Here is a 24,943-nt window from a genome sequence, read left to right as displayed (position 1 = left end):
TGAAGCTCCGATTCTTATCCCACAGTTGAAGCATATTGACTGGGATTCCAGTCCACCATTCTGGCTCCCAGTTCACACTCAACCACCACACTGTCCTGGGTGCTGGTGGCTGTCCTCAGGGAATGTCCCTTCTTGTTTTATTGCAGCAATTAGCTAAGGCTGTGCATGGACATGGGAGCAGAGCTGGAAGGGAAAGGAAAGGATGAATGGAGCCCTCTTTACGAGGGTTGTGGGAACCCCTTTCACGTCCCGCGTGGTTCAGGGTTCCGATTCAGGGTTCAGGTTCTGGAGAAGGCCGCACACAAATGAAAAGAGACTTGGAAAAGAGTTAATTTGGAAATATTGGGGGGCCAGGCGGAAGCCCAACTCTAGTGGGAGGACTACCGCTAGGCTCTGGCCTTGCTATCCCTTTTATTGAGGCTGTGGGATACACCCATTACCCTTAAGCAGCTTTGGGAAACACCCATGGCCCTTAAGCAGGTAATAAGCGGATTATCATATCAGTAAGGATTTACATGATTACAAGATGGGGAAGTTGCCTCAATTACCATTGTCTCAATTATATAGGGAGTGGTTGGCTCTGACCTTTCAGAGCTTCAAGGTTGACCAGCCTTCCAAGGTTCCTTGTCCACACCTTTCTAATTAGTGAGACAATGATCGGTTTCCGGCAAGGGTCGTCCTTTGTCCTGGTGATTGGGTGCCAGGGAGTGTTGAAGGAAAGTATTGAAGGACTGGAAGCCGATGGTCCAACTTCGGGCTTGGGTGACTGAGGCGTGATGGTGCCGTCAGGAGAGGTAGAATAGAGGAAGACATGGGAGGGGGTGATGATACGTTCAGACAGGGGCGTGTTGAGTTTGAGATGTGGGATGCCACGGCAGTGGAGACACAGTGCAAGAGGCTCCCCATGAGGATTTGGAAGGTGTTCTGACCATCTCCCGCCAGAGAGGACTGGAGCCGTCTTTGAATGTTAGATGAATAAGGGCCCATGAGTCGGGTTCTCCTACTGCAAACACGACTATAAGTAAGTCTTTTCTCAGAACAGTGTGAACTCCATGCCCTTCTTCATGACTAAAAGCAGTCCTCTCCCCGGAATGCCACCGCGGAATCGTGTCTCTCCGACACATGCGCTCTCTAGGGAGGCCGTTAGTTCAGCCACACGGGCCCAGGGATTGGCCAGCCATCAGCGCCTGCACTGGAGCGACTGGTGGTGGGACCAACAGGCCAGGTCTTTGAGTCAGTGGTGTGGGCACAGCCTGGTACCCACGGTGACATCTGCTCTGCTAATGAAGAAAAGGCATCACCACGCAGTTCGAACAACAGGAATCCAGGGTTCGGATTTCTGGTTTCTTCCACACTCCCTGGGAATGGGAAGAGAGAGGGGGAGAGTTAGGGCCTGGGAGGGAAGCGTTAGGCCCTCAGAGCTGAGAAGCGGGGATTGCAATGCCCTGCTCGGCGGAAGTGACAGGAATAGGATGTAAGGCCTAGAGCCTGATGTTCCTCTGCTGCTGCTTCTCTCGCAGGGACAGAACCCAGAAAAGCTGTCAGGGGAGCAATCCCTGCCATGTGCTCATGGCACATGTGGATCCCAGCCTCTCTCCCACCTTCTCATAAAGCACTGGGGGGAGGGGGAGGCCTCCTATGGTGGGGTGCAGTCCATGCAGCCTTGCGGAGAGGATCAGAGCTACGGATCCCGGACACTTAGGTGTATGTCCCACTTCCGGAGCTGCGTCTGTTGCTTCATGTGTGAAACAGAGTCATTCTAACATCTCTGCCAAGATGCGTATCTCAGTGCGGCCGCTTACAGCCACGTAACCTTACACACCGTCTTCAGCGCCCGGCAGGCAGCATGTCCATAGAACCGGAGAGCCCTGGTCCTTTGCTTCCGTCTTTGCTCTGGCGTCGAGTGAGAACGCACTGATTTGATGAGGCTGGTCTGCAGGGAACGGAGACCCAGGGACGGGGTCGCAGGGGGGGAGGCTGGGGGAGAGGAAGGGGACAGGCTGGTCCCCTGGTTTAGGTCTAGAAGTGGCTTCTGTTTCCTTGGCTGAGAAGAGAGCCAGGAGGCTTGTAGGAAGAGAGTTAATAGTTGTAAAGGGCTCTGAGAGGCAGAGATGAAAGGCTCAGTAAGCGATACTGTCGTTTTCCATCCCTCACCTGCCCCGCCTCCTGAGCCAAGGCAGAAAGTGATCCGAGGCCGCTGCTGCTATCGCAACTCCCACCAGTGCTCGGGGGAGGGGGCGACAGCTCAGGGGAGGGGACACCCGGCAGCAGGCACCTCTCAGGACAACGGGGAGCTGCTGAGACAATGCTTCCGATTCGCGTTTAACATGCCCCGCGGTGCATTGCTTTCCCGCCACCTGGGCCAGGTGAGAGCGCACCTCCCTCATGTCCCTTCCTCCGGTTTCCGTGTCTCCTGCTCGTTCACTGCCCCCCTCCCCCAGCCAGGCGCGAGAAGGGGTTCGGGAACTTGGGGGGAAATGTTGCTGGTCTCTAGCACAGTTGGTAAAGGTTGTGTTGAAGACGTGATGTTCCGAGAGGACCTCTGGATTCTATTTTGCTCTGTTTCCTTCCTGTTAATACAGATAATGAGCAAACAGAGCTGGCCATTTCACATGTGTTTCTCTGTCAAGTAGGTAATCAAATAAGCAGGAACACGGCCTGCGGTACAGACACCTCCCCTGTGGCGGGGTGTGTGGCGGGGTGCGTGGTGGGGTGCGTGGCAGTGTGGTGGCCTGCAAAGCGCCCCTCCCCGCTCTACAGCAGCGAGCGTCCGGCCAGCCCTCCCCCTGCGGATCGGTGCCTGCGAGGGTCCCGATGCGGCTGAGAAAGCACGGAGCCTACCGTCCTGGTTTACAGACCCGGCTCTGCCATCAACAACTCACCTTGCAATTTCAGACAAGTCTCTGGGTCTCTTATTTTCCCAACAGTGAAGGACATTTAGACTAATGTCAGCTTCCAACTGCAGAACTCTGTCGTTCAACGTCCAGTTTGCCCTCCTCTTCAGCAGAAGGTGTGGGATTGGACCCTGTACAGGTGTAAGGACCTTCTTGCGATACTGACCACCTCCCAATCCATCCTCTCCAATCTGACAAGCAGCCCGCTTCTCTTGCCTGGCCTTCCGAGGACCTCTGGGTGTGACGGCCAAGGCTAGGGGACATGAGTGAGGCCCACCTCTGCAGCGGCCACTGCCGCCCTCCGGCCCTCGGCCGGCCCCCCATAAGTCAGAGGGAAGCCGTGGGCCTCCGTGTGTGCTCCAGAGTAAACAAACTGGGGGAGAGCCTGCGCTGTTTGGAAGAGGCGACTGGAATGTAAGCACCGTCTTCCAAGCCGTACATTCCAGGTGTCGGGCACTCGATATTTTTGGAACTCGGAGATGCTATCGTTCATCAAGTATTTGGCCTGGCAGCTAGGTGAGCAGTGTCATTGCCCTGAGATGAGGAAACACACGAAGAGTTTCAGGACACCAAGTTCCGTCATTGCGCGCACCGAGGAAAGGCATTAGGAGTTTCTGTCAAGCGTCAGTGCTGTCAAAATTGGCCGAGCTTATTCCCTGGGGAGACCGAGACTATTCCCACCAGGATGCCCAATCAGGAGCTACACTCAGGTGGTTCTGAAACCAAGCAGAGAAGAAGAACAAAGCGCCAGAACTAGATAAAGGAAGGTGCGCCCTGGATGGGTTGAGATAAGGTGGGGAAGGGCACTCCTTGTTCTCACTGGGCATCCTATCAAAGACTCGAAGGTAAACTGAGGAGCCGCAAGCTGAAAGGCACACTGGAGTTTTGAATTTCAAGGCTGAGTTTCTGTCTCCACAGAGGGCAACTCCATTCTCCCTGTCCCCAAAGAGACTTCTCCAGTTCTCCACAACGATGCCAGGCCGCAGTCCGCTGCCTCCCGGGGAGAACGCAGTGGGCTATTAGTGAGAGACTGTGTGTTCGGAATCTTGTAAGATGAGGCTCATTCATCCCTAATGAGAGTAGCGATGGACAATCGCTGCCCTTCTTACTCCGAAAAGATGGTCCCTGCTTTTAGCATCTCTTGAAATTCCATCTTTAAAGCAAGGAAAGCAAAACCCCAGGGATATATTTGCTTGCTGGTGTCTTCAGCTTGTCATCCAATGTGAAGGCGAAGGCATCAAGAAGGAAATGAAGAGTAATTAAGATTCTGCTTCTGGCCAAAGTTGTCTCTGTCTCAATTTCTTTATTTTTGTGTTCTTGGATTTGCTTTGTTAAGGCAAATGAAGTAGCCGTGTAAACAAAGCTGAGAGTCAGTAAACTTCCCAGAGCTCTGTAAGTTCTGGCGTTGTGATGCTTTGCATCATATGATGGATGATGAGCCAGCATGAGCCCTCTGCCGCGTGGCTTGCCATGTGAGTTTTCGGCCTTGGGATCCTTGCAACTCCAACGGCTAACAGGTGGGAGCAGCCCATGAGCCTATCTGTAATGATTGAGTTCAAAGTTTTTTTTAGAGTCACTTCCTGGTCTCCAGAAAAAAAAGCTGTTTGGTCAGAAAGTGATCCACTCACCACCCATCTGAGCACTAGTGGCTTTGCTCGGTCATGGCCCAAATTAAGTAAACTTCTTGTGGAGGAAAATTAAAGCATTGAGGAGAAGCCAACCCCGACCCAAAGGGACGTTTTAGGAAGATCAAAGCATCGAACAGAAAAGATGTAGAAGACACTTCAGAAAAAGTGGGGGCCATTTCTTTCTGCTCATTTCTTCTGTTATGTTCCCTATGACATGCACACATTTATACTGCCCCAAATCAGAAGGTCCAAAACGGTACAGAGTGGGAGTATTCCACTCCTGCATGTCCCCAGGTGGTCAGTGTACTCTCTTACCACTTTCTTCTGTGCCTTTAGAGTTAGTTCTTTCATGAACATAAAAATGCACACTTTTTTTTTTGCTTTTTGTATACAAATGGTAGCCTGGTATACATAGCCCACTTCACACCTTGCTTTTTGCACTTTGCACTATTTCTTGGCTCTTATTCCTTGTCAACACAGAGAAGGCCTCCTCGTTCTGCCTTGGGGCTGCATTGCATGGGTGCGCCAGGTCATCTTTGAGCAGTTACCAGTGGATGGACACTTAGGTCGGTTCCAGACTCTAGGTATGATGTCTTAATGGTGTAGTGCAGTGGTTGGCAAACCACGGCTTGCGAGCCGCATGCGGCTCTTTGGCCCCTTGAGTGTGGCTCTTCCATAAAATACCATGGCCTGGGCAAGTCTATTTTGAAGAAGTGGCATTAGAAGAAGTTTAAGTTTAAAAAATGTGGCTCTCAAAAGAAATTCCAATCGTTGTACTGTTGATATTTGGCTCCGTTGACTAATGAGTTTGCCGACCACTGGTGTAGGGAATAATTTTGTATCATAATAATCTCATCCAGGTGACTGAGCCACATCCCTAGAAATGAAATTGCTGAGACTGAGGGTATACACATTGGGAATTTTGATAAATATTGCTAATTTATACCCCATGGAGGGTGCAATTTACTCCTCCAAATGGTGGGATTTAGAAAACCGTTTGGCCCGCAGTGGCCACTGCAGAGGTAAGTATGCGCGTGCTTTGCCATGTGCGGGCTGGCAAGCACCCAACACACAAGCCGAAGGTACAGGGGAACTTGGAAACTTTACGTATCATCCATTTCCACCTTCTGCTCACTCGGAGCAATATTTTTGACCAGAAAGGAAGATAATGGGTTCCAAGAATTTTATTTCTGATGATTGTTTCTCAAATAGAATATTTAAAATATATATATATATATATATATATATATATATTTCAGAGAGAGAGAAACATCAATGACGAGAGAGAATCATTGATCGGCTGCCTCCTGTGCACCCCACACTGGGGACAGAGCCCGCAACCCAGTCATCTGCCCTGATGGGGAATCGAACCATGACCTCCTGGTTCAGAGGTTGACACTCAACCACTGAGCCACGCTGGCTGGGCTAGAAGATATTTTTAAATGACAATGGCTTGGGCCTTTAAAGACAAGTAGGATTGTTAGTAAATTAAATGTCCATTCTGCATAGCCTCTGTCAGTGCCATGTTAGGAAGACAACTCCAGGCCTTTCAGACTCCGGGGACCCTCGGGTGCACTTGTCTCTCAGGTCGCCCGTGTGGGCTTGAGCCTGCACCTGCGCCCTCTTGGCCATCAGTCTCGGGGCTGGCTCCTCAGGGCACCACGATGGGACAGGCTGCCACAGGTATTTCCCACCGCCAGCCACAGGAGACACCACGGGCCACGCCAGGGCCCAAACTCTGAAGGATGCGGGAACTGCATGCTGGTGGGGGTGGAAATGTTACCTCAAACAGTGGCTTCTCAGGAAATGCCTGGAAGTTTGGGCTGAAACAAAAGACCAGGGGCCAGCAGACTCCTCTTGCAGGTAAATTCGTTCCGATGCCCTTGGCGTCTTTGTAAAAACAATCCGATGGAGCTTTACGTCCACCGCCCTCATTAGGCTGATAGGAGACAGGCTTATGACGTCTCCAAAATGGGCTGCCATCTAGCCGAGTGCTGAAACAGACACTCTTTTTTTTTTTTTTTTAAATATATTTTATTGATATTTCACAGAGAGGAAGGGAGAGGGATAGAGAGCTAGAAACATCGATGAGAGAGAAACATCGATTAGCTGCCTCCTGCACACCTCCCACTGGGGATGTGCCCGCAACCAAGGTACATGCCCTTGAGCGGAATCGAACCCGGGACCTTTCAGTCCGCAGGCCGACGCTCTATCCACTGAGCCAAACCGGTTTCGGCTGAAACAGACACTCTTATTCGGTCCCTCAAATAATGATTTATTGCAAACCGGTCATGATTACTGTAATGACAAAATTGACACAGCATTTGTTGGACTTACATGTTTTCATATACATTATCCAGGACTGTAGAATTCATTAAAAGAAACAAGATGAACTCATACGAAGCAGCTAAGCTTTATAATGCTGTTTTGGTTTACATGGTTCTTGGGTTCCTTGAAACTCAGAATATTTAGTTCAGAATATAAATTTCAAGAGGATCTTAGAGACTGCCTATTCCTATTGATCCCTCCCATTTTTCAGGTTAAAAAAAAAAAAAAGCTCAAAAAGATTACGTGATTTGAAGATATTGGGCTGTGGAAACAGGCAGATCAAAGTTTGAGCCCTCATGCTGCCAACCTCACTCAGTGGCCATGTTACCTTAGACAAACGGCTTATTCTTTCTAGGGCCCAGTCTCCTCATCTGCAGGATGATGATATTAAATTCTGTAGGTTGGATATGAAGGTTAAATCACTTCAGTAAAGTATTTACTGGCATATTTTACTGGCAGTATCAGGTCCAGAAACCTCCTCTGCGACTCTCAGTCCATGGTCTTTCACACCTGCTGGCCTTCATTAAAAAAACAAACAAACAAACAAACCAAAAACCTGCCTGTGAGAGATTTAGGGATCAGGAGCTATCCCTCCTCGTTTGTGAATCTGGAAATATAAGCATGAGTCGTCATAGTTCAGTCAGGAGCCAGTTTCCCAGATCATGAGAGAGCAATGACAGTTTGGAAGAGAGGGATGTTCCTGCGTGTAGGCCGCTATGCTCACGGAGGGCAGCGGGAAATGAGATTTACTGTGAAGCACAATGATTCCTCCATCCGGGACACTGTTCAGTGCCAGCTGGGGGCCAGGCACTCATGCATACCAGTCATCTGAACAGCAACAGTCATCCTGAGCTCATTTGTTCAGCAATAGATTGAGCACCTACCATGCCAGGAACTGTTTTGAGGGCTTAATATATAGTGAACAAAACTGAAAAAAAACAGACAAAGAAAATCTCTGATCTCATGGAGCTTATACCTTAGCAGACAGAGATAATAATGAACAATAAGCGTAATAAATTAGAAAATTATATTGTATTTTGGAAGGTGATAACAACTACTGAAAGAAATAAAGCGAGGTAAGGGAGAAGAAAGTTCAGGGTAGACCTTATGAAGAAAGATGACATTGGAACTAAATTGTAAAGCAAGTAAAGCTTGTGACTACCTGGGGAGAGCTCTAGGCAGAGAGAAGAACTAATGCAAAGGCCATAACATGGGATTGTGTGAGCAAGGAGGCAGGTGTTGAAACAGAGGTGAGGGGCAAAGGAAATGAGGTCGGAGCGTAGTGGGGCTAGGGAGGCAGGCCAGGTGCAGACATTGCATGGCCTAGCCAGGCGTCCTCAAACTATGGCCCGCGGGCCACATGCGGCCCGCCGAGGACATTTATCCCGCCCGCCGGGTGCCACTGCCTGTCCTGCTTAGCAGCCGACTCGTCCCCAGCCCACAGTGCGCATAGGAATTTGTTCATAGTTTTGTTTTTTTTTAAAACTATAGTCCGGCCCTCCAACGGTCTGAGGGACGGTGAACTGGCCCCCTGTTTAAAAAGTTTGAGGACCCCTGGTCCCTAGGCTTTCACTCCCCGGGAGATGGGGAGCCGGCGGAGGGAGCAGAGAGGAGGTTTTCAAGGGACCCTCTAGGTGTTAATGCTGGGAATAGACAATAGGGATCCAAAGTGGAAGCAGGAAAACCAGTTAGAAGGTACCACAGTAGTCCAGGCTAAAAAGAGGGTGGTGTTTAAACCCTTCTTTGTTTATGAATTGGGGGAGGGGGATCGGAGGCATACAGAAGATCACATGAGAGGTGAAGGCAGGGCTGGGGCTAAAATCCCCACATCACTCGTTCACCAAACATCTAGAGAGCATCTCCATGAGTTGTCTACATCACAGGAGAAGTAGCTTGGCGAAGAGGCGTAGAGACTTGGCAGGTTACACAGACCCCTAACCACTCTACGCAGCTCATCTGTCAGAGTAAGTGGGACCTGTGACCTTGCTTCTAACCAAAAGAATACGCCAAAGGTGATGGAGGTCACTCCGGCGATTTTCATACATCAGACAGCGTATCTAATACATTGCATCTCATGATAGTTGTAACCTTGAGACAAAGTCGTGCTAGGTTTGTTTTGTTGTTGTTGTTACAAACGTGGGGGGGAAATTCCTAGCTGAGAAATAGTAGTATTTTGTCATGTGAAACCAGTGACCCACTATCAACAAACATGTTTGGTACTTTCATTTCCTTGAGCCATCTTGCAGACTAGTGGACAGCATGGTCCCTCTCTGACTAAAGATGGATAGGCCAAGTTTTGCTGAGTCAGAGTTTGGATGCCCGTTGACCGGTGGGCAGCATAAGGCTGGCAGAGCTAGTGGGCCCATTCAGGTGGGTGTTTGGTGGTTTTCTTATGGCCAGCCTCGGAGCGTGAGGCCTCTCAAGATCAATGCCACGTTACTTTTAGATTCTCTGCTGGCATCTGAGCAGTCTGGGGGCACCCTCTCGTGTTCTGGAGAATTTTGCATTCTGAATAATTACTCTAGAAGGCCCTGGTCTGCCAATCTGTTCATGACCCAGTTTGGAGATGAGGTAGGAACTTTACTAATAGTTCACTATTTCAAACTCCAGCGTTTGCCAAAAGGTAAATTGGGTGAATTGCTCCAAATTTTACTTCAAATTGCCCTCATTTTTTAACTCTTAAATAACTTTCTAATATTTTCAGTGTGTTTTTCTGTTTGTTTGTTTTTCAGATTAAATATGGACCAAATTCTTAAAATAGGTCTTTGGCTTTTAGCGTGTGTGTGTGTGTGTGTGGCTTGCAACAGCAGACCCACGATGTCCTCTCCCTGAGGCTCCAGCGTGCACATTGTGTCTTATTTAGAAAGCAGAGTGATATTTAATCTCCCAAAGAAGTGTTTGTTGTGTAGACTCCCCGGGGGAAACAGGAAACCCCTGACGGACTCTCTTCTTGAGCTTTCCACAGTAGGAGAGAGAAAGTACTTAAATAAAAATGCATCTTTTTTCGTAGCATCCAACCAGAGTTCATTTTGATCACCTTAAGCGGGCCAGTGATTTCCTAGATTCTAGAAATCTGGTTAAAATGTGGGAACAGGAATGAGAGAAGACTGTTGACGAGAGTGAGCAGTCTGGACATTGCTTGAGACATCTGTGCACTGTATAAGGTCACCAAGGTGGAAACTTAGCGAAGTTTGCTTTAGCTCTCACCAATCCTGCTGGGAAGTCGTTCTGCTTATTACTGTTATTTTTGCGGAGTAATCAATAATAAGCATCCGTTCTTTTGCACTAAAGGTCGGGTGGCCGCAGAGGGTTTCATTGGCTCTGGGAACATCAATCAATGTGCTGCACGTAAGTGCCCACTAATGGGGCTTCGCTCTGCAGAGGCCATGAGCTGCCTCCCCCACCAGCAACACCTCAAATTGATCTGAAGGGCAGCTGGGGGGCGCTCTGAGAAGCCTGAGCATCAGGCTGTGAGAACATGTTTCAGGAAGAGCATTTTGTTGCTGGGATAGAATGTGATCAGAACCCTGAAGTGCTCACCCAAAAAAGCAGATTCGCATTCAGAGCATTTCCTCTTGATTGGATGCTGATAGCTGGCCAGCCTCATCACCCCGAATTCACCCTAATGCTGTGGTGGGAGCAGAAAGCCAAAGAAAAAGGTCTTTAAAAAAAAAAATATATATATATATATATATATATATATTTTATTGATTTCAGAGAGGTAGGGAGAGGGAGAGAGAGAGAGAGAAACATCAATGATGAGAGAGAATCATTGATCGGCTGCCTCCTGCACACCCCATACTGGGGATCGAGCTCACAACATGGGTATGTGCCCTAACCAGGAATTGAACCGTGACCTCCTGATTCACAGGTCAATGCTCAACCACTGAGCTAGCCAGCCAGGCAAGAAAAAAGTATTTTGTTTGAAATTGGTGTTTTGTTTGAATTAAAAAATGCTAGGTGTTGACTTCATTAAGTAAGATCAACAAAACCTTTTCCCAGCTTAAGCTCTGCAATTAGTTAACCTAATTCAAAATAGAACAAAAAGCCAGTCATGATATTGTGTACTCACTTGGGCCCTTTAAATTAATAGCATGACCATAGTGAGTAGGTGTCTGGGGCCTGGGGTTGGATAAGTGGGTGTGAAGACTACCTGGGGCACTCACCTGGCCTGGGGGAAGCAGACTAACCCCTCTCTACATGGACCACCGCTCCAACCTGTGCCATCTGTGAGGTTCCGGCAGTTTACCTGCCTCTCAGTGGCTCTGGTCCTTCCTCTGTGGGTCCTGGGCACTCCTAGTCCTGGCCTCCATTGATCTGTGAGGCAGTGTCCTTGTGAGGTCTTGGGGTCATGCACGTGCTGAGGACTGTTAGCTGACGTCATTACCCACGGGAACCTGAAGCAGGTTTTTATGGAATGTCCTTTCCACCTTTGCTGCTGATGCTTTCCAATAATTCAAATGTGTGCGGTGGAGGGAAAAGGTGGGCTCTGTTAATTAATAAATTTCATACAAGTTAAATTGTTCCGTAAAAGGGGAGTTAGTGTAGCCCTTTTAAACAGTGACATGGTACAAATAGCCATATTTTGAGGTCCTTATGTGTAGGACCGGAAATGGGGTTCAAGATGTACTGGGTGCCACCAGGACCCTTCTAGCAGATCCAAGATGATCGCTCCAATGCTCCCACCGTTTAGAGGCTAGAGAAGCTGAACACCCAGGAGCTAGACTCGGCTGCAAGGATGTGTTTGTGCTGAAGAGGCATTAAAGGCAGTAGAAGGGTTTATTTAGACTCCCCCTCTTCCTAGCTCTGTAACCTTGAGTAAGATGAATTAGTGCATTCATCCTGAAAATAGACATGGTAATATCTACTTCATACAGCTGCGAGGAGGATCATGCCCCCATTAACACATACTAAGGGCCCAATAAATCTTCCCCTTCCCCAACATGATCTCTTCCCCCAAGAGTAGACATGGCTCACTTGGGAAACCCAGAAATAGTAAACAGATCAAAGCATAGTCAGGAACAAAACGGATTTAAAGTATTAACAATATTTATTAGTCTAAACAACTCCTGTTTTCAAAGCATTTGACTTAAAACTAGCCCTTATAAATAAGTGATATCTCCTCTGGTGTCCCTACTATAAATAGGAGCTTTTAGAAAATGTGGTTCGTGCACTGGAGAATGTAAAGAAACTGAGACAGACTAGAGTTGTAGATGTCGGGACTGTACTTCCAAGCAAACCGGCTTGTTGACTGGAAGGAGACAGAAGAAAAATCTCACCACCTCTTGAGACGTTGGCTCCTTGACTGTCTTGCTGTTGTCTGTTAGATATTTATTTGGCAGATTGGGGAGTTAAGAGACTTTATCATTCACACAGTGCCCAGAATCCATTCACTGAGCTGGCTGACTTTGCCTCCTAACACCTAGACGAAAACTGGTTGCCCTGAGTAAAAGTGGGGTTTGATGGAGGAAGAGGAGAGAAGGTACATGGAGCACCAAGGAGAGAAAAAGGAGGGAAGCGTGCAGCTGGTGTGGTTGTAGAGGGGAGTAGAGTCCGTGTTGGCAAAGATTGGACCTTGAGGGTTGGGATCAAGTGCCCCTAGTGTTTAGAAAGAATAATCTCTTCCTCCATCTACACTGACTTGACCCTTGCTTAGCCTAGAATCTGTGTCATTTGTAGAGAAGCTATTCTACCCATTTTTTTTCTAAATTATAACTTTAAATAGATTTTCTGGATTAGCGTGGGTCCTACTCACCCTTGGAAATGTTGTACATGAATAGAGATATTTCTAGTAATAGCCAACTTAGAGATGACCTTGTAACCCAAACCTGGTCTTAAATAGTTACTTGGAAGATGTAGAAAAGTTCTAATAGCTTGATATGTTCAAATTCCAAGTGACCAAAGCAAGTTTCCTGTGTATATTTTTTTTGTTATAATTGAATGACAAAAGTTTTAATGCATTTAAATAAAGGCCAGCAAACATAATTGCAGTGAAATTACATGTGAGTAGAAGTAAAGTAAAATGTATAAATCTTTATTGATTTACTTCCTTATTAGAAGATAAAGCCTTGGTATGAATAAGCAGGAAAGACCCAGGAATAACCAGAATCTTGTACAATTCCTGTGCACACTGAAACTCCGAAGTCAATGCCTTACTCCAAACCAAGTCCAGGAAGATGAAAAGTTCAATATCTTAAAACAAAGCAAGCAAACAAAGAAGTAAAACTGAGTTAAAGATGTATTAAACTTGGGAGAGGGAGGGAAATGAAAGTTTATAACTCTTGAAGAAATCACCTAATAAAAAAGGTACACAGACATCTATATATATAAAAAGGCAGTGACCATGACGACTGAAATGACCGTGGTTGTCTTTCCCCTAAGTGAAGAGGCAGGAAGTATGTGAGGTGCTCAAGCATGGCTCAGTGTTTGAGCATTGACCTAGGAACCAAGAGGTTACAGTTCTATTCCTGGTCAGGGCACATGTCCGAGTTTATGGGCTCAATCCCAGGTAGGGGGTGTGCATGAGGCAGCCAATCAATGATGTTTCTCTCTCATCGATGTTTCTATCTCTCTATCCCTCTCTCTTCCTCTCTCTCTCTCTCTCTCTAAAATCAATTAAAAAAAAAAAAAAAAAAAAAACACAGAAAAATCAAAAGGATGTGAGATCTGAGCCCAAACCACCTGGGCCTACCTCTCCCAGCTCTGCCACTTGAGTAGCTACTTGACTTTGAGATTGTGTAGCTATTGGAATTGGACAAGTTTTAAGTTCCCTGTGATTAGGTTTCTCCATCAGAAAATTAGTGGTTAAGCAGCACCTACCTCCTACGGGTTTTGTGAGGACTAAATTTTCTAACACAAGTAAAGCACAGCCAACAATACCGGGCATATTCTAAGAGCTCAGTAAAGCATGAGCTATGACTATGTAAGTGGTGGAACCAAGATGGGCAGACGTTTGCTGACACTTTTCTACATTTTCCAAATTAACATTTCTCTCTCAAACATATTACTGTTACATTAGAAACAAAAGCGCCGAAACCGGTTTGGCTCAGTGGATAGAGCATCGGCCTGCGGACTAAAGGGTCCCGGGTTCGATTCCGGTCAAGGGCATGTACCTTGGTTGTGGGCACATCCCCAGTGGGAGGTGTGCAGGAGGCAGCTGATCGATGTTTCTCTCTCATCGATGTTTCTAGCTCTCTATCCCTCTCCCTTCCTCTCTGTAAAATATCAATAAAATATATTTAAAAAAAAAAAAAAGAAAAGAAACAAAAGCAATACATGTTTTCCCGAGGACCCTGAAAACTGAGTGAGCCAGATTTTTTTTTTTAGTCACATAGATACAGACTCTAATTGGAGTATCAGAGTATGTCATCAAAGAATAGATGCTTCATGGCTGCTGAGAACCAAGAGTTGAAATTGGAGTTGAAGTGACAGTGGAAATGAACTTTGTGCCCCATATCATAAGAAGTTAGGATGGTGCAGCTTCCTGGAAAGACTGCTTGCATCCTTTGGAAAAGCTTGTGTCTACCCAGTAGTCCCTCCCAATCCCCTAATCAGTAGCTTACATGAATAGCGACATCTAGACACATTTTAGTAATAGCTGGGCAAAAAAAATAAAATAAAAAATTACAATAATGGAACAACTAAATTTGGGGGGCAAAGAACGTAAATTAGGGCAAGGGAGAAGTAGTAAAATTTATTCACTACCTTGGTTCATTTCCAAATATTTCAAACGGTAGCATGCGCAATTTGATTTACACATCAAGTTATTATTTTAAACATATGTTTTAAAGTTTCAGGAGCAGGAGGAAAATTAAGGAGAAAATTGCTGTCTCCCTTAATTTCCTCTAAGTTTTAGGGGAAAATGGTTGGGGAAAAAGTCTTTGCTCACTTTGCAGTCTTCTCTTGCCAGCAGCTAACAAGTCTGTACAATGCAGTTGCCCAGGCGATGCCAAGACCATGTAGAAAGAGTGGTGTGCGGGCAGAGCAATGATGTAAATGGGTTAGCCGTGTGGACGAGAGGAGGTGTTTGGTTCCTTCTGGAAAAAATAAAATGATACCACCCATTATAGGCCGTTATGCTAGCCGTTTTAAACATGTGCTGTACGAAGGGACTTCATTACACTAAGGCTTTTGTTTCTTTATATTGCCTTGTTCGGGCATACATCATTTGTCTCCTACTTATGCCCCGTCTTTGTAACTCTGTACCGAGCCATGTCCAAGTTGATTCCACTGCATTTAAGTCAGACAAAGAACTTTCCCTTAAGTTCTACGTGGAGCCCTGGACTCAGCCATCCCCTCCCAGACCAACCAAAAAGATGGGTACAGCCCTTGCTCTCAAAAGAACACGCGTATTTATTGCTTAAATAAAGTTATTCTTGTCCGACCGGCATGATCACCAGACAAATCCTTATTCCATTTTCTAAGACTTCGTTTTTCTTCTTCTTCTTCTCTTCCCCCGTTAGGGACAATCCTTGGATTTACACTCCGGCCGTACAAAATGACCTACCGGGAGGTCAAGTACTTCTCCTTCCCCGGGGAGCTCCTGATGCGGATGCTGCAGATGCTGGTGCTGCCGCTGATCATCTCCAGTCTCGTCACAGGTACTGGGTTGTTCGGCGTGTGCCCAGGGCTGCTTAGGAAAACACGCTCTTTGGGTTTCTGCTGGATGCATGCTCTGTTCTAGGGGGGAAAAAAAAAAAAAAGGTCCTTCAAAACGATGGCAAGGCGGCTTCAGTAATGCATGAGTGATAGTACCTTGTGTTTGCCAATCACAAGGGGAAACGTGGAAACGGCCACGAAGGAGGGGCCCCGCTAAACAGACCCTGCAGCGCCAGCCCTCGGACCACGGCCACCTGGTTGACAAGAGGGTGCAACGGGTCTGTTTTCTCACCTCTCAGCCCACCCAGAGAGCATCTGGTTGGCCAGCCTGTTAGCTATTGACGCAGAATGCTTGTTCTCAGAGCCACCGGCACGGGAGCGGGAGCCTCCTGGGAGCCCTGTGGAGAGGTAATGCTCACCACGCACTCACCAACGCGCCGCCTGCGAGGCCTTTCCCTGGTGAACCCGCACGATTCCCCTCCTTCTCCAGCTGTCCCCTCCCCTGTCACCCTGTGGCTTGTGGGAGAAGGGGGAGGGGGTCAGAGAGTGGTCCCCATCCTGGTATTTTGTCCGTGGACACGGGTTGCCAGCGAGGGCAAACTGTGCGGGGTAGCCTCCCTTTGCCATGACAGCGAGACGGCAGTGCCCTGGCGTGGGAAACGGTGAGCCTCCAGGGTGTCCGTGGTTGGTGAGCTGCGGGGAAGCGTCGCTGTTCCTTCTGCCGGCTCTTCTCCTTCCCCACCGCCCATCGCTGGCCTAGAGGAGTGTCCATAGACACTGCCCAGCAGCGTGGTTTCTGGGCGGGAGCCGAAGCCCAGAGCTCGGGTTTTACTCACCCAGTTCTCTCTCCCACCTTGGCTCACGGTCCCCCCTTTCAGCAAGTCACTCCACCTCGGTGAGCTGGCTCTGCGCCTCTTTCCCCTCCCAGGGCGTTCTCAAGGGCGTTCACAGTCTCCTCGCAAGGTATCTGGGTAATGGGAACTTCACGGGACAGCTCAAAGGCCATGGGGCACACGTCCAGCCATTTCATGCCTGGGGGGGCTGGCCATTGCTTGGACAGAAACTATGTCAGATTCCTCCTCCACGCCTGGCCGATCGATGCTGGCTCCCACTTGCCCAGGTATTTCAGCGAGTGGCTGCACGCCAAGGGAGCTCCCATTGGAGGGAGACGGGCCCATAAAACGATCATGCGGAGAGGATGCCTCGGGGAGGCCTGTTTTTGAAACTGGCCCGGCCCGCTGCTGCCCGGGGGTGATCACGGCCGCCTTATCACAGAGGCTCGATCAGTGCCGACACGAGGGCACAACCGCGTTCTGTGATCCACACGCCGCTGTGATCTGGGAAACAGGCGCTTCGCAGCAATGCATGGCCAGAACCCACCTCCGCCATTGTCTTTTCTGGAGCGGGAGTCCCTCCTCCCCACCCCACGGGCTGGCACCTGCATTGAGTGCCTGCCGTTTTCCTGGACACAAAACGGAGGCGTCCTGGTTCCTTGGTCCTCTCTCTTCAAGGGCGGGAGCAGTGTTTCAAGGTTTCCGCTTTCTGGTAATGGTGCTGAGCACCCCATGTTGCCCTCACTAGGAAGCATTTGAGAAAATACTACTTCCCCTCAGTAGCCACCCTAGTGGATGGTTAACTGGAAGTGGCATTTCCTGGTATTTTCTAATACCTAACACGTCAAATTTATGGAAGGAATAAGAGACTTCATTAGGAATTGTGCTGGGAAAAAAATATTATGATGCAATCCCTTTTGCATGGTGAAAGGGAAATTTGTGGGTAAACCTCAGTGAATTCATCAGTATTTATAATGTTGTTAAAGAGACAGGCATGCTAAGCGGCAAACAACCCATATGAAATGAACTTTTAAAATTAACCTAATGGCACGTTGGGGATGCCGTCACTTGGGGCCATTAAGAAGTGGCAGCTTGCCGAAACCGGTTTGGCTCAGTGGATAGAGCATCGGCCTGCGGACTGAAAGGTCCCGGGTTCGATTCCGGCAAAGGGCACGTACCTTGGTTGTGGGCACATCCCCAGTGGGGGGTGTGCAGGAGGCAGCTGATCGATGTTTCTCTCTCATCGATGTTTCTAGCTCTCTATCCCTCTCCTCTCTCTTCCTCTCTGTAAAAAATTAATAAAATATATTAAAAAAAATTAGTTAAAAAAAAAAAAAAAAGAAGTGGCAGCTCTTTTTCTAGGCCTTTAGTTTGCCAAAGATCCTTTTAAGGTGTCAGTCTCAAAGAAGTCATTCCCAAGCTACATAGTAACTTAGAATTCATTGGAATGCCTGATGGATTCGATGAGAATTTCCTTCAGTTTTAAGCGCAATGATTTCTACACCAAAGTGGGGTATGACCTGGCGAGAAGGAAAGGGAGGAGGTACTTCTGCAAATTACACACCCCCCGGAGGGTCCCCGGGTGTGTTGGGAGGTGTCACTAGGGAACGTGTTGCCTAGGAGGGAACAGAGTCAGGGTCCACTCTTTTAAACGGGAAAAGCAAGCTCAAATGCCTCCAGTGGCCAAGCGGGTGACCTCCCCTTATGAAACTGCCATTTCTGGCTGCTGTTCGGTTTCCTGCTCTTCTGGGGTCATGGATTCAGAGAAATGTTTCTGCTCGACAGGAGAAGTAGCGTGGACCAGTGCAATGATAAGTGGGAAGTGGCCCTGTTTGCAGAGCAGCGTAGGCAGAGGGCGGCCAGGAGACTATTGGGACCTGAAAATTACCAGCTCCAGGTGATCGTTCCCAGGGGTCAACAAGGGCCCAGTCTTCTAGGTTTTCAAGGGGATCCCGAAATCCTGAATGTTCTAAGAACCTCTAGAGCTTTCTGTGTTCATACAACTAACAGAACAAAACACTGCAAGGCAGCCAGCTTGCCCGCAGACCCAATGTAAAACCCTCAGAGTCAGAGCGTCTGAGATAAAGCAGAGATGCACTGATTAGCTCGTGCGTCCATGGGGTCACACTGGGTCTTGTACTGAGTCTCATATGTCACCTTATTCCACTGTTGACAGTTCCATGTCAAAGCTTAACTCTACATGAAATCAGCTGCTCAACACCACGTTCACTGGCCACGGAACAAACAGCCGTTGGGAAATCCCTCCTCTCCATCCTCTGGGGTTCACCGCCTCGTGTCCTGGCTGTGCTGGGCTTTTTGGCTCCTGACAGGAACCCAAGAATAAGGACTCAGAGGTCCCCCTTCCATAGAAAGTCCTTCCCAATAGGAAAGGGCTTACCAGCCTTAGTGCTCGTACGGTCAAACGTGCCAGGGTCTGTGCAGGCAGAGATCGCAGTGCCTGAGACCCTTGTTGCTTCTCTGGGGTCAGGTGTTTTGTTGGAGAAGATGCTGCACATTTGATTGAACTTACGTTGCCTTTCGGCTCTGGGGAATCTGGGTGAGGTTTTTGTCCTTGAAACCTCCTGTTTGAGTTGTGGCCCGAAAGCCCCTGCAAGTCGTGTTCTCTTTCCCCTGAAGTTGAGAGTCCAATCCTTCTCAACAGTGTTGGTGTGTGTTAGCATTCCGGAAGCTGCTAGATTTGTACTCAAGCATCTTTTTTATTTTTTTTTTTTAACAAGAAGAGTATGTCTGTGCCAATACGCCACACAATAAAACAGGAGTTTGGCGCTGGTTTCCGTTGATTTGGTTGGGATGGACAGCCAAGCTAGATAGTTCATGCCAGAAATATGAGTTGGTTTGGCTGGCTTCGTCTGACTGAATTCACTAGATGGTAATTAAATTCCATTTCAGGTTGTGCTATGTAGACGGAATTACCGCCTGCTCTTCACGCCTGAATCTTTTCTGAAAACTGGTGCTCTCTTCCTTTCTCGTTCTAAGTGTCCGTTCCTCTTCAGTCACTTACCTAAAAGGAAATCTTTCATGTCACCGGTTTTCTGGAAGGGGGGGAGTCATCCCTTTTGACAAGCAATCACTGTGGAGTTGGGCAAATTGTAAGTGAAAGGTTGCTGGGGGGCTGTCAACAGCACCGGTGATGTCTGGGGCCTGTGGAAAGCACACAGGAGGTAGGGTTACGAAATGCATGAAGCTGACCTTTGAACGTTCACTCATTCATTAACAGCTACTTTTTGAGCTCTTACTACATCAGACACTGAGCTAGGCCCAGAGGGTACATGCGTACAAAGGGCTAGGACCCAGCATGATGTATGCTGGGCAGGGAGGGAGAATTTCCCTGCCTCGCTTAAATCACACAACTTATGTAAATTCCAATTTCAACTATAAGGGAGGGAGGAAGGCTGGGCCTCTGTACTCCCATCAAAAAAGAGACAATTTGATTGATTTTAAGAAATTGATCTCAAATCTGATTTTTCGAGTCATGGCAATCTCCATCATTTACTGAATATGTTCTTTAAATCAACATACTTTTCTTCGAATGCTCAAATCACTGTGGAAGAGGGACACCTCCTGTGACTCGTCTGATGAAGGAGATAATAGCTCACAGTGTAACGGGAGTGTAGATGATGCTGTTGGCTGCCAAAGACTCTCAGGGCCTGAGACCCGGGGGCGAAATTGCAAATGTGAATGAGGAGTGAAATACACAGGAGCACCAAATTAAGACTTTGTTTTACCTGTAACCCAAAGGATCCAGTGAGAATTCCGAATGACTTTCTCCCTGTGTGGTTTTAAGTTAAGGAGGGGTTTCTGCACCAACCAGGAAAAGTAAATAAATGCCGCTGTATTCACTCCATTTGGGGAGACTGATCCAGCCCAGTCACCCCTTCCCAGTCATTGTCCGGCTTCTGCCTAAGCATTCCCAAGGACAAGAGCTCTTTAGGACCCATTTGTCCTTGGGGAACTCCAACGGTTCTTTTTCGCATCCAAAATGAAGCAAACACATTTTTTTAAAAAAATCAAACAAAACAGAACGCCTGCCTGCCTGTAGTCCCTCCCCCATGTGACAGGCTCCGGGATGGGCCACACATAATCCTTAGCAGCTTCCTTCCGAATCTGGAACGCCGGACTTCACCGATGGGAAGCCAGCAAGCCGCCATCGCCGGCACAGGGCTCTCTTTCCCGAGAAAATAAAACCAGAGACGATAAATGTACCTCAAAGCATGGCCCTTGGCTTCACAGAAACACCGTTTGCAATGAGCGTGTCATTTTTGTCATTTCCTTTAACACGAGAGGGCAAAAAGTGAGCTGGACAATCCTTAATTGGTGCACATGTGGAGGGGTTGTTAAGGACTTGCCAAAACTGAAGAAACATTTCATAAGCTACTCATCACCATGACTCTGCTGAGAGCAGAGGCCTGTTTGAAACACTCCGGCACTTATGTACAAGGAAAGGAATTGTCGGTTTATTCCCTCCCCCCACACATACAATTTAGTGGTGGTGGGGGGGGGGGGGAGGGGTATCTCTCTTGGGCAGGGAGGAGGTTCTTTGAGGCTCTCTTTCATTCTCTGTAAAATGAAGGTGAAAACTGCTAGGTCATGGGGTTGTGAGGGTTTGCGGACTGACACCGGGCACAGAGCATCTGCTCAGGTGGTGGTAGCTGTTGGCAGTAAGCCCTGCGGTAGGAGCTGTCCTGGGGTCCCATCGTATAAATGAAAATGCCGGAGCAAGGAGAGAGAACTCACTTCAGGGGCGTGTAACGCAGCCCCCAGATCCCACACCTGTCCTCGGCCTGTGATCCCTGCAGCGGTCGCTTTCCTATGAAAGGGAGATTGAAGAAACCATGAAGTTCATCCAGTAACAACAGGGGAGCCAGAGAATTCCTTCCTCCCCGCTGGAGGGGACAGGTTTCTGCCCTGCAGCCTGGGATGGGATCCTCTAGTCACAGCTGCCCCCCGCCCCCCAAATACTATCATTGGTTACGCAACACCCCAGTCCCTCCTGAGAAACTCCATCCCCAGTCTCTCCTGAGAAACTGCAGCCCCAGTGTGTGGCCCCCGGAACCCCCACAGCAGGCAGCAAATTGCGCGCGCTGCCTCCAGGCTGGGAGCAGAGCCTTCCGGCTCACCCGAAGCTGTAGACAAACCCAGTCTCTCTCAGCGTGTCAGCACTTGTCATGGCGCCTGGACACAAGCCAGGAAGCAGCTCAGCCCCCAGGCTGGTCCCGCTTTTCTCTCGGGCTGATCAGAAACACAGGGGAGGAGGCCAAGTAATGGCCGTCGGAGAGGGAGGTTGTGGGGTAAAATGGGAAGACCCATCTGAGGGGTGAAGGGGTCACCTGGCCTTTTTATATCATATAGAAAGGAAATCTGGGCGATTCAATGTTTCTTGGTGTTGTTTTTTGTTTTGTTTTGCTTTTTTTTTTTTAAATATATTTTATTGATTTTTTACAGAGAGGAAGGGAGAGGGATAGAGAGTTAGAAACATCGATGAGAGAGAAACATCGATCAGCTGCCTCCTGCACACCCCCCACTGGGGATGTGCCCGCAACCAAGGTGCATGCCCTTGGCCGGGATCAAACCTGGGACCTTTCAGTCCGCAGGCCGACGCTCTATCCACTGAGCCAAACCAGTCAGGGCTGTTTTGCTTTTTTTTTTTTAGTGGATTTGGGCTTTGGTGAGGTGTAGACAAAGCCATTGAAGTCTAGCTGTCCCAGAAAATGTCTCCCTTTCCATTGCGGACAGTCTCCTTCAACAAGCGTTTGCTGAGTTACTTTATGAAGCAGCCACTTCTGTAGGACTCGGGGACCAAAATGAGGAAGGCAAGGTCCCTGACCTCCAGAAGTTGAAAGCGTGGTTGGGAGGTAGACTTGTGATTCTATAGCACAGGGTCATGTGACCGAGGCAGGGCAGGCCCAGGGGGAGGGAACCAAGCAGAGAAGGGGCAATGCCACCATCCCTCTTCCTGACCCTCCCGTTTTCCGGCTCCCTAGTCAGGAAACATCGCTTTGGCAGCCAGAAAGCTGTTGTGTGTTTGGTTGGCTTTGGTTTTGTTTTTTTGGTGCCGCCTTGCTTTTCTCACCCCTGACTCTTCACCATGAAACGGGGTAAGAGCTGGGGTTCCCTGGGAGGTTCCCAGCAAAGTCACCTCAGGGAGTGTGGCCTCACCCATGAGGAGTCAGAGAGAAGAGGCGCCTGACAGGGTTTCAACCACAGAAACTTTCCCTTTCAGACGGGAGCCGGGAGCCGGGAGCCGGGAGCCGCTCAGCTTCCAGCGGGGAGCCAGGGCCCTGAGGCTGTCTGAGCAGGAGGGCAGGTGGAGGTAACCTGGCACCCAGAGTGGCAATCTCCTGTCCAGCCTGGAAGGTGGCCGTCAGCTGCCTCCTGAACATTCCATCCTCAGATGGTCCAGGCTCCTGAGCTGGAGTCTGCATCCGGTAAGGCCCACCAGCGGTCCTAATTGCCCCGTAGGGAGCAGTGGACAATGAGGTTCACTGGATGGTTTCGGGGGCACACACCTGAGCACGGCCGAGGTGTCCCCGTTGTTCTCCTGTGCCCAGGTCTTCCAGGCCCTTCACCACCCTGGTTGCCCTCCCCCGCACCCCTTCGTTCCCAGAATTGAACCCAGTGCCCAGATGTCACATGACTGGGTCAGGACCATGACCTGGACCCAACCCTCCGGGAATACCAGCTGGGGTTGGGTCGGCTGTTGCATTAGCTGCCACAAACCACTGGCTCAGAGGATTCAGCCTGTGGTCACCTAATTCCGCAGAAATGAATGTTGATGGAAAAAATAATTGTGGTAGAAATGGAATTAGTGTTGATTTGAAAGATCAGAAGCACTGGGCTCAAGGCTCTGCGAGAGGAGACTTTCCAGCGAGCGTGGGCCTGTGTGAGCCGGGATTTCTTATCTGTGACGTTCAGCGGCTTCAAGTTTGCCTGTGGTTTTGATTGGTTCTGGTTCGTAAGAAATTTTTCAAAGTTACTTTTTAAAAAATTACAAAGAAAAATTTAAGGTTTTCTTTAAAAAGGAATTATTCTCTGCGAAAGATAAGATTTTACCAATTTGATCATTTCCGTCAAAACACTGTTGGAACCGCGGGTCTGCGGGAAGTGATGGGAAGGGATGCTTTCCTTCTGTGGATACAGAATGGTTTCCAGGAGAGCGCGTTGCCTGAGGAACTCACTGGAGATCTGGGCTTAGGGCTAGAAGAGGGGGGGCGGGGAGAGGAAAGGGGGTGCTTCTGCATGAGCCACCCGCTGGTATGCCTCTCACTTCTGGCATGCACATGAGAATTTGGACCATCCAATTCTGGTTAGTTACACTACATGGGATGTAGCCCCCAAACTCCACCTCCCACCCCACCCAACCCCAGAATTCTTCAGTTAATTGGTCTGAAATGAGGCCTGGGAATCGATGTTTTTTTACAGTTCTCCAGGTGACTGTACTGTGCACCCGGGCTTGAGAATCACCATTTTACAGGTTTTTCTATTATTGTTCTTTGGAATGTTCAGGTCCTTATTCATTCAGATACCCTCTCTTCCAGGAAGCCTTCCCTGGCTTCCCCCAGCCCCTACTAACTCATGCTCCCAAAGGAGTAGCTTCATTATTTATTCCATACGGTTTTATGTAAAACCACTTCAATAAAATGAATGCTTACCACTTGTATAAATGAAATAATATAGAAAAACGCAGAGCAAGCCACAGGACTACACACACATGCCAGTCTATTGACTCAGACTTAAATGGACTTCTGCTAGGTGAACTGCTTATCCTGGACATTATTAGGAACCTGTATTCCATTATAAAAGGCTTCTCTGTGTCTCATAAAGTCAAGTAAAAAGATGCTGGCATTTCTACCAGCAGAAAGACAGAGAGATAGACAGAGAGGGGGGGGTGGGGGCAGAGGAGGTCTTCTAAGCCAGACAAGGCTTTCTGTGACAATGTCACGCATTACATATTTCCGGGACACAGTGCCTGCCCTGTATTCCCTGTGTTCCATATGTAGTGGGCATTTCATGATAAGCAGCAAGAAGGTTTTGGTGGTGGAATTCTCTGCTGGAGGACTGACCTGCCGAAATGACCCAGCCAGTGTTGAGTCTGGATAGAATCTAGGTTCCCAAGTCTTACGGACGTGTCTGCAAATTCATTTCTCCAGGCAGGATCAACTTCTTGTTAGCGTCTTCATGGAGATCTTTGCAATAATCTCAGGTCCCCAGGCGGCAAGCCATATGGACTTCCTCATGAAGGAAAGAGGTCTGGCCACCATTGTATTTATCTAATTTTCTAAACAAGTGCTTGAATTTCCATCTGAGTTTTCTTCAGAGGGAAGACACTTCCCCTAAATTACTAAGTAGGGTTCCTCTGGCAGGCCATTGTGTTCAGATTGGCTAGTTAGTACCTGAGCTCTGTGATTCTGGGGCAAGTGAAACAGAAGGACCTGCTGGCTCATCTTTTTGGATGATTCTATAAGAAGAGCAGGATGATTGACGGCCTCCAGCCTGTTAAAATGACATCCATATTAGCAGGACGTGTCAGTACTGTTGGGGGAAAAAACTGTAAATATAGATGTGTACACACACACACACAAACACACAAAATCTTGTTTGATCTGTAATATGCCCCCTCCCCCACATACAGTCCCTCCAACTA

At 48.4% G+C, this 24,943-nt stretch overlaps 1 protein-coding gene across 2 annotated transcripts in view; it reads left to right on the top strand.

The window, feature by feature from the left end:
* SLC1A3 (solute carrier family 1 member 3) overlaps nucleotides 1-24,943 on the top strand; it is a 79,680-nt gene that overhangs the window by 7,269 nt on the left and 47,468 nt on the right. For both annotated transcript variants that reach the window (XM_080681022.1, XM_080681023.1), the window contains exon 3: nucleotides 15,313-15,450. In XM_080681022.1, the coding sequence (XP_080537148.1) occupies nucleotides 15,313-15,450 (138 nt within the window). The remainder of the gene's footprint in view (nucleotides 1-15,312; nucleotides 15,451-24,943) is intronic.

The sequence above is a fragment of the Plecotus auritus genome (genome assembly GCF_963455305.1).
Source record: "Plecotus auritus genome assembly, chromosome: 7".
Taxonomy (NCBI): Eukaryota; Metazoa; Chordata; class Mammalia; order Chiroptera; family Vespertilionidae; genus Plecotus; species Plecotus auritus.
This window is presented reverse-complemented; position numbering and strand designations above follow the sequence as displayed.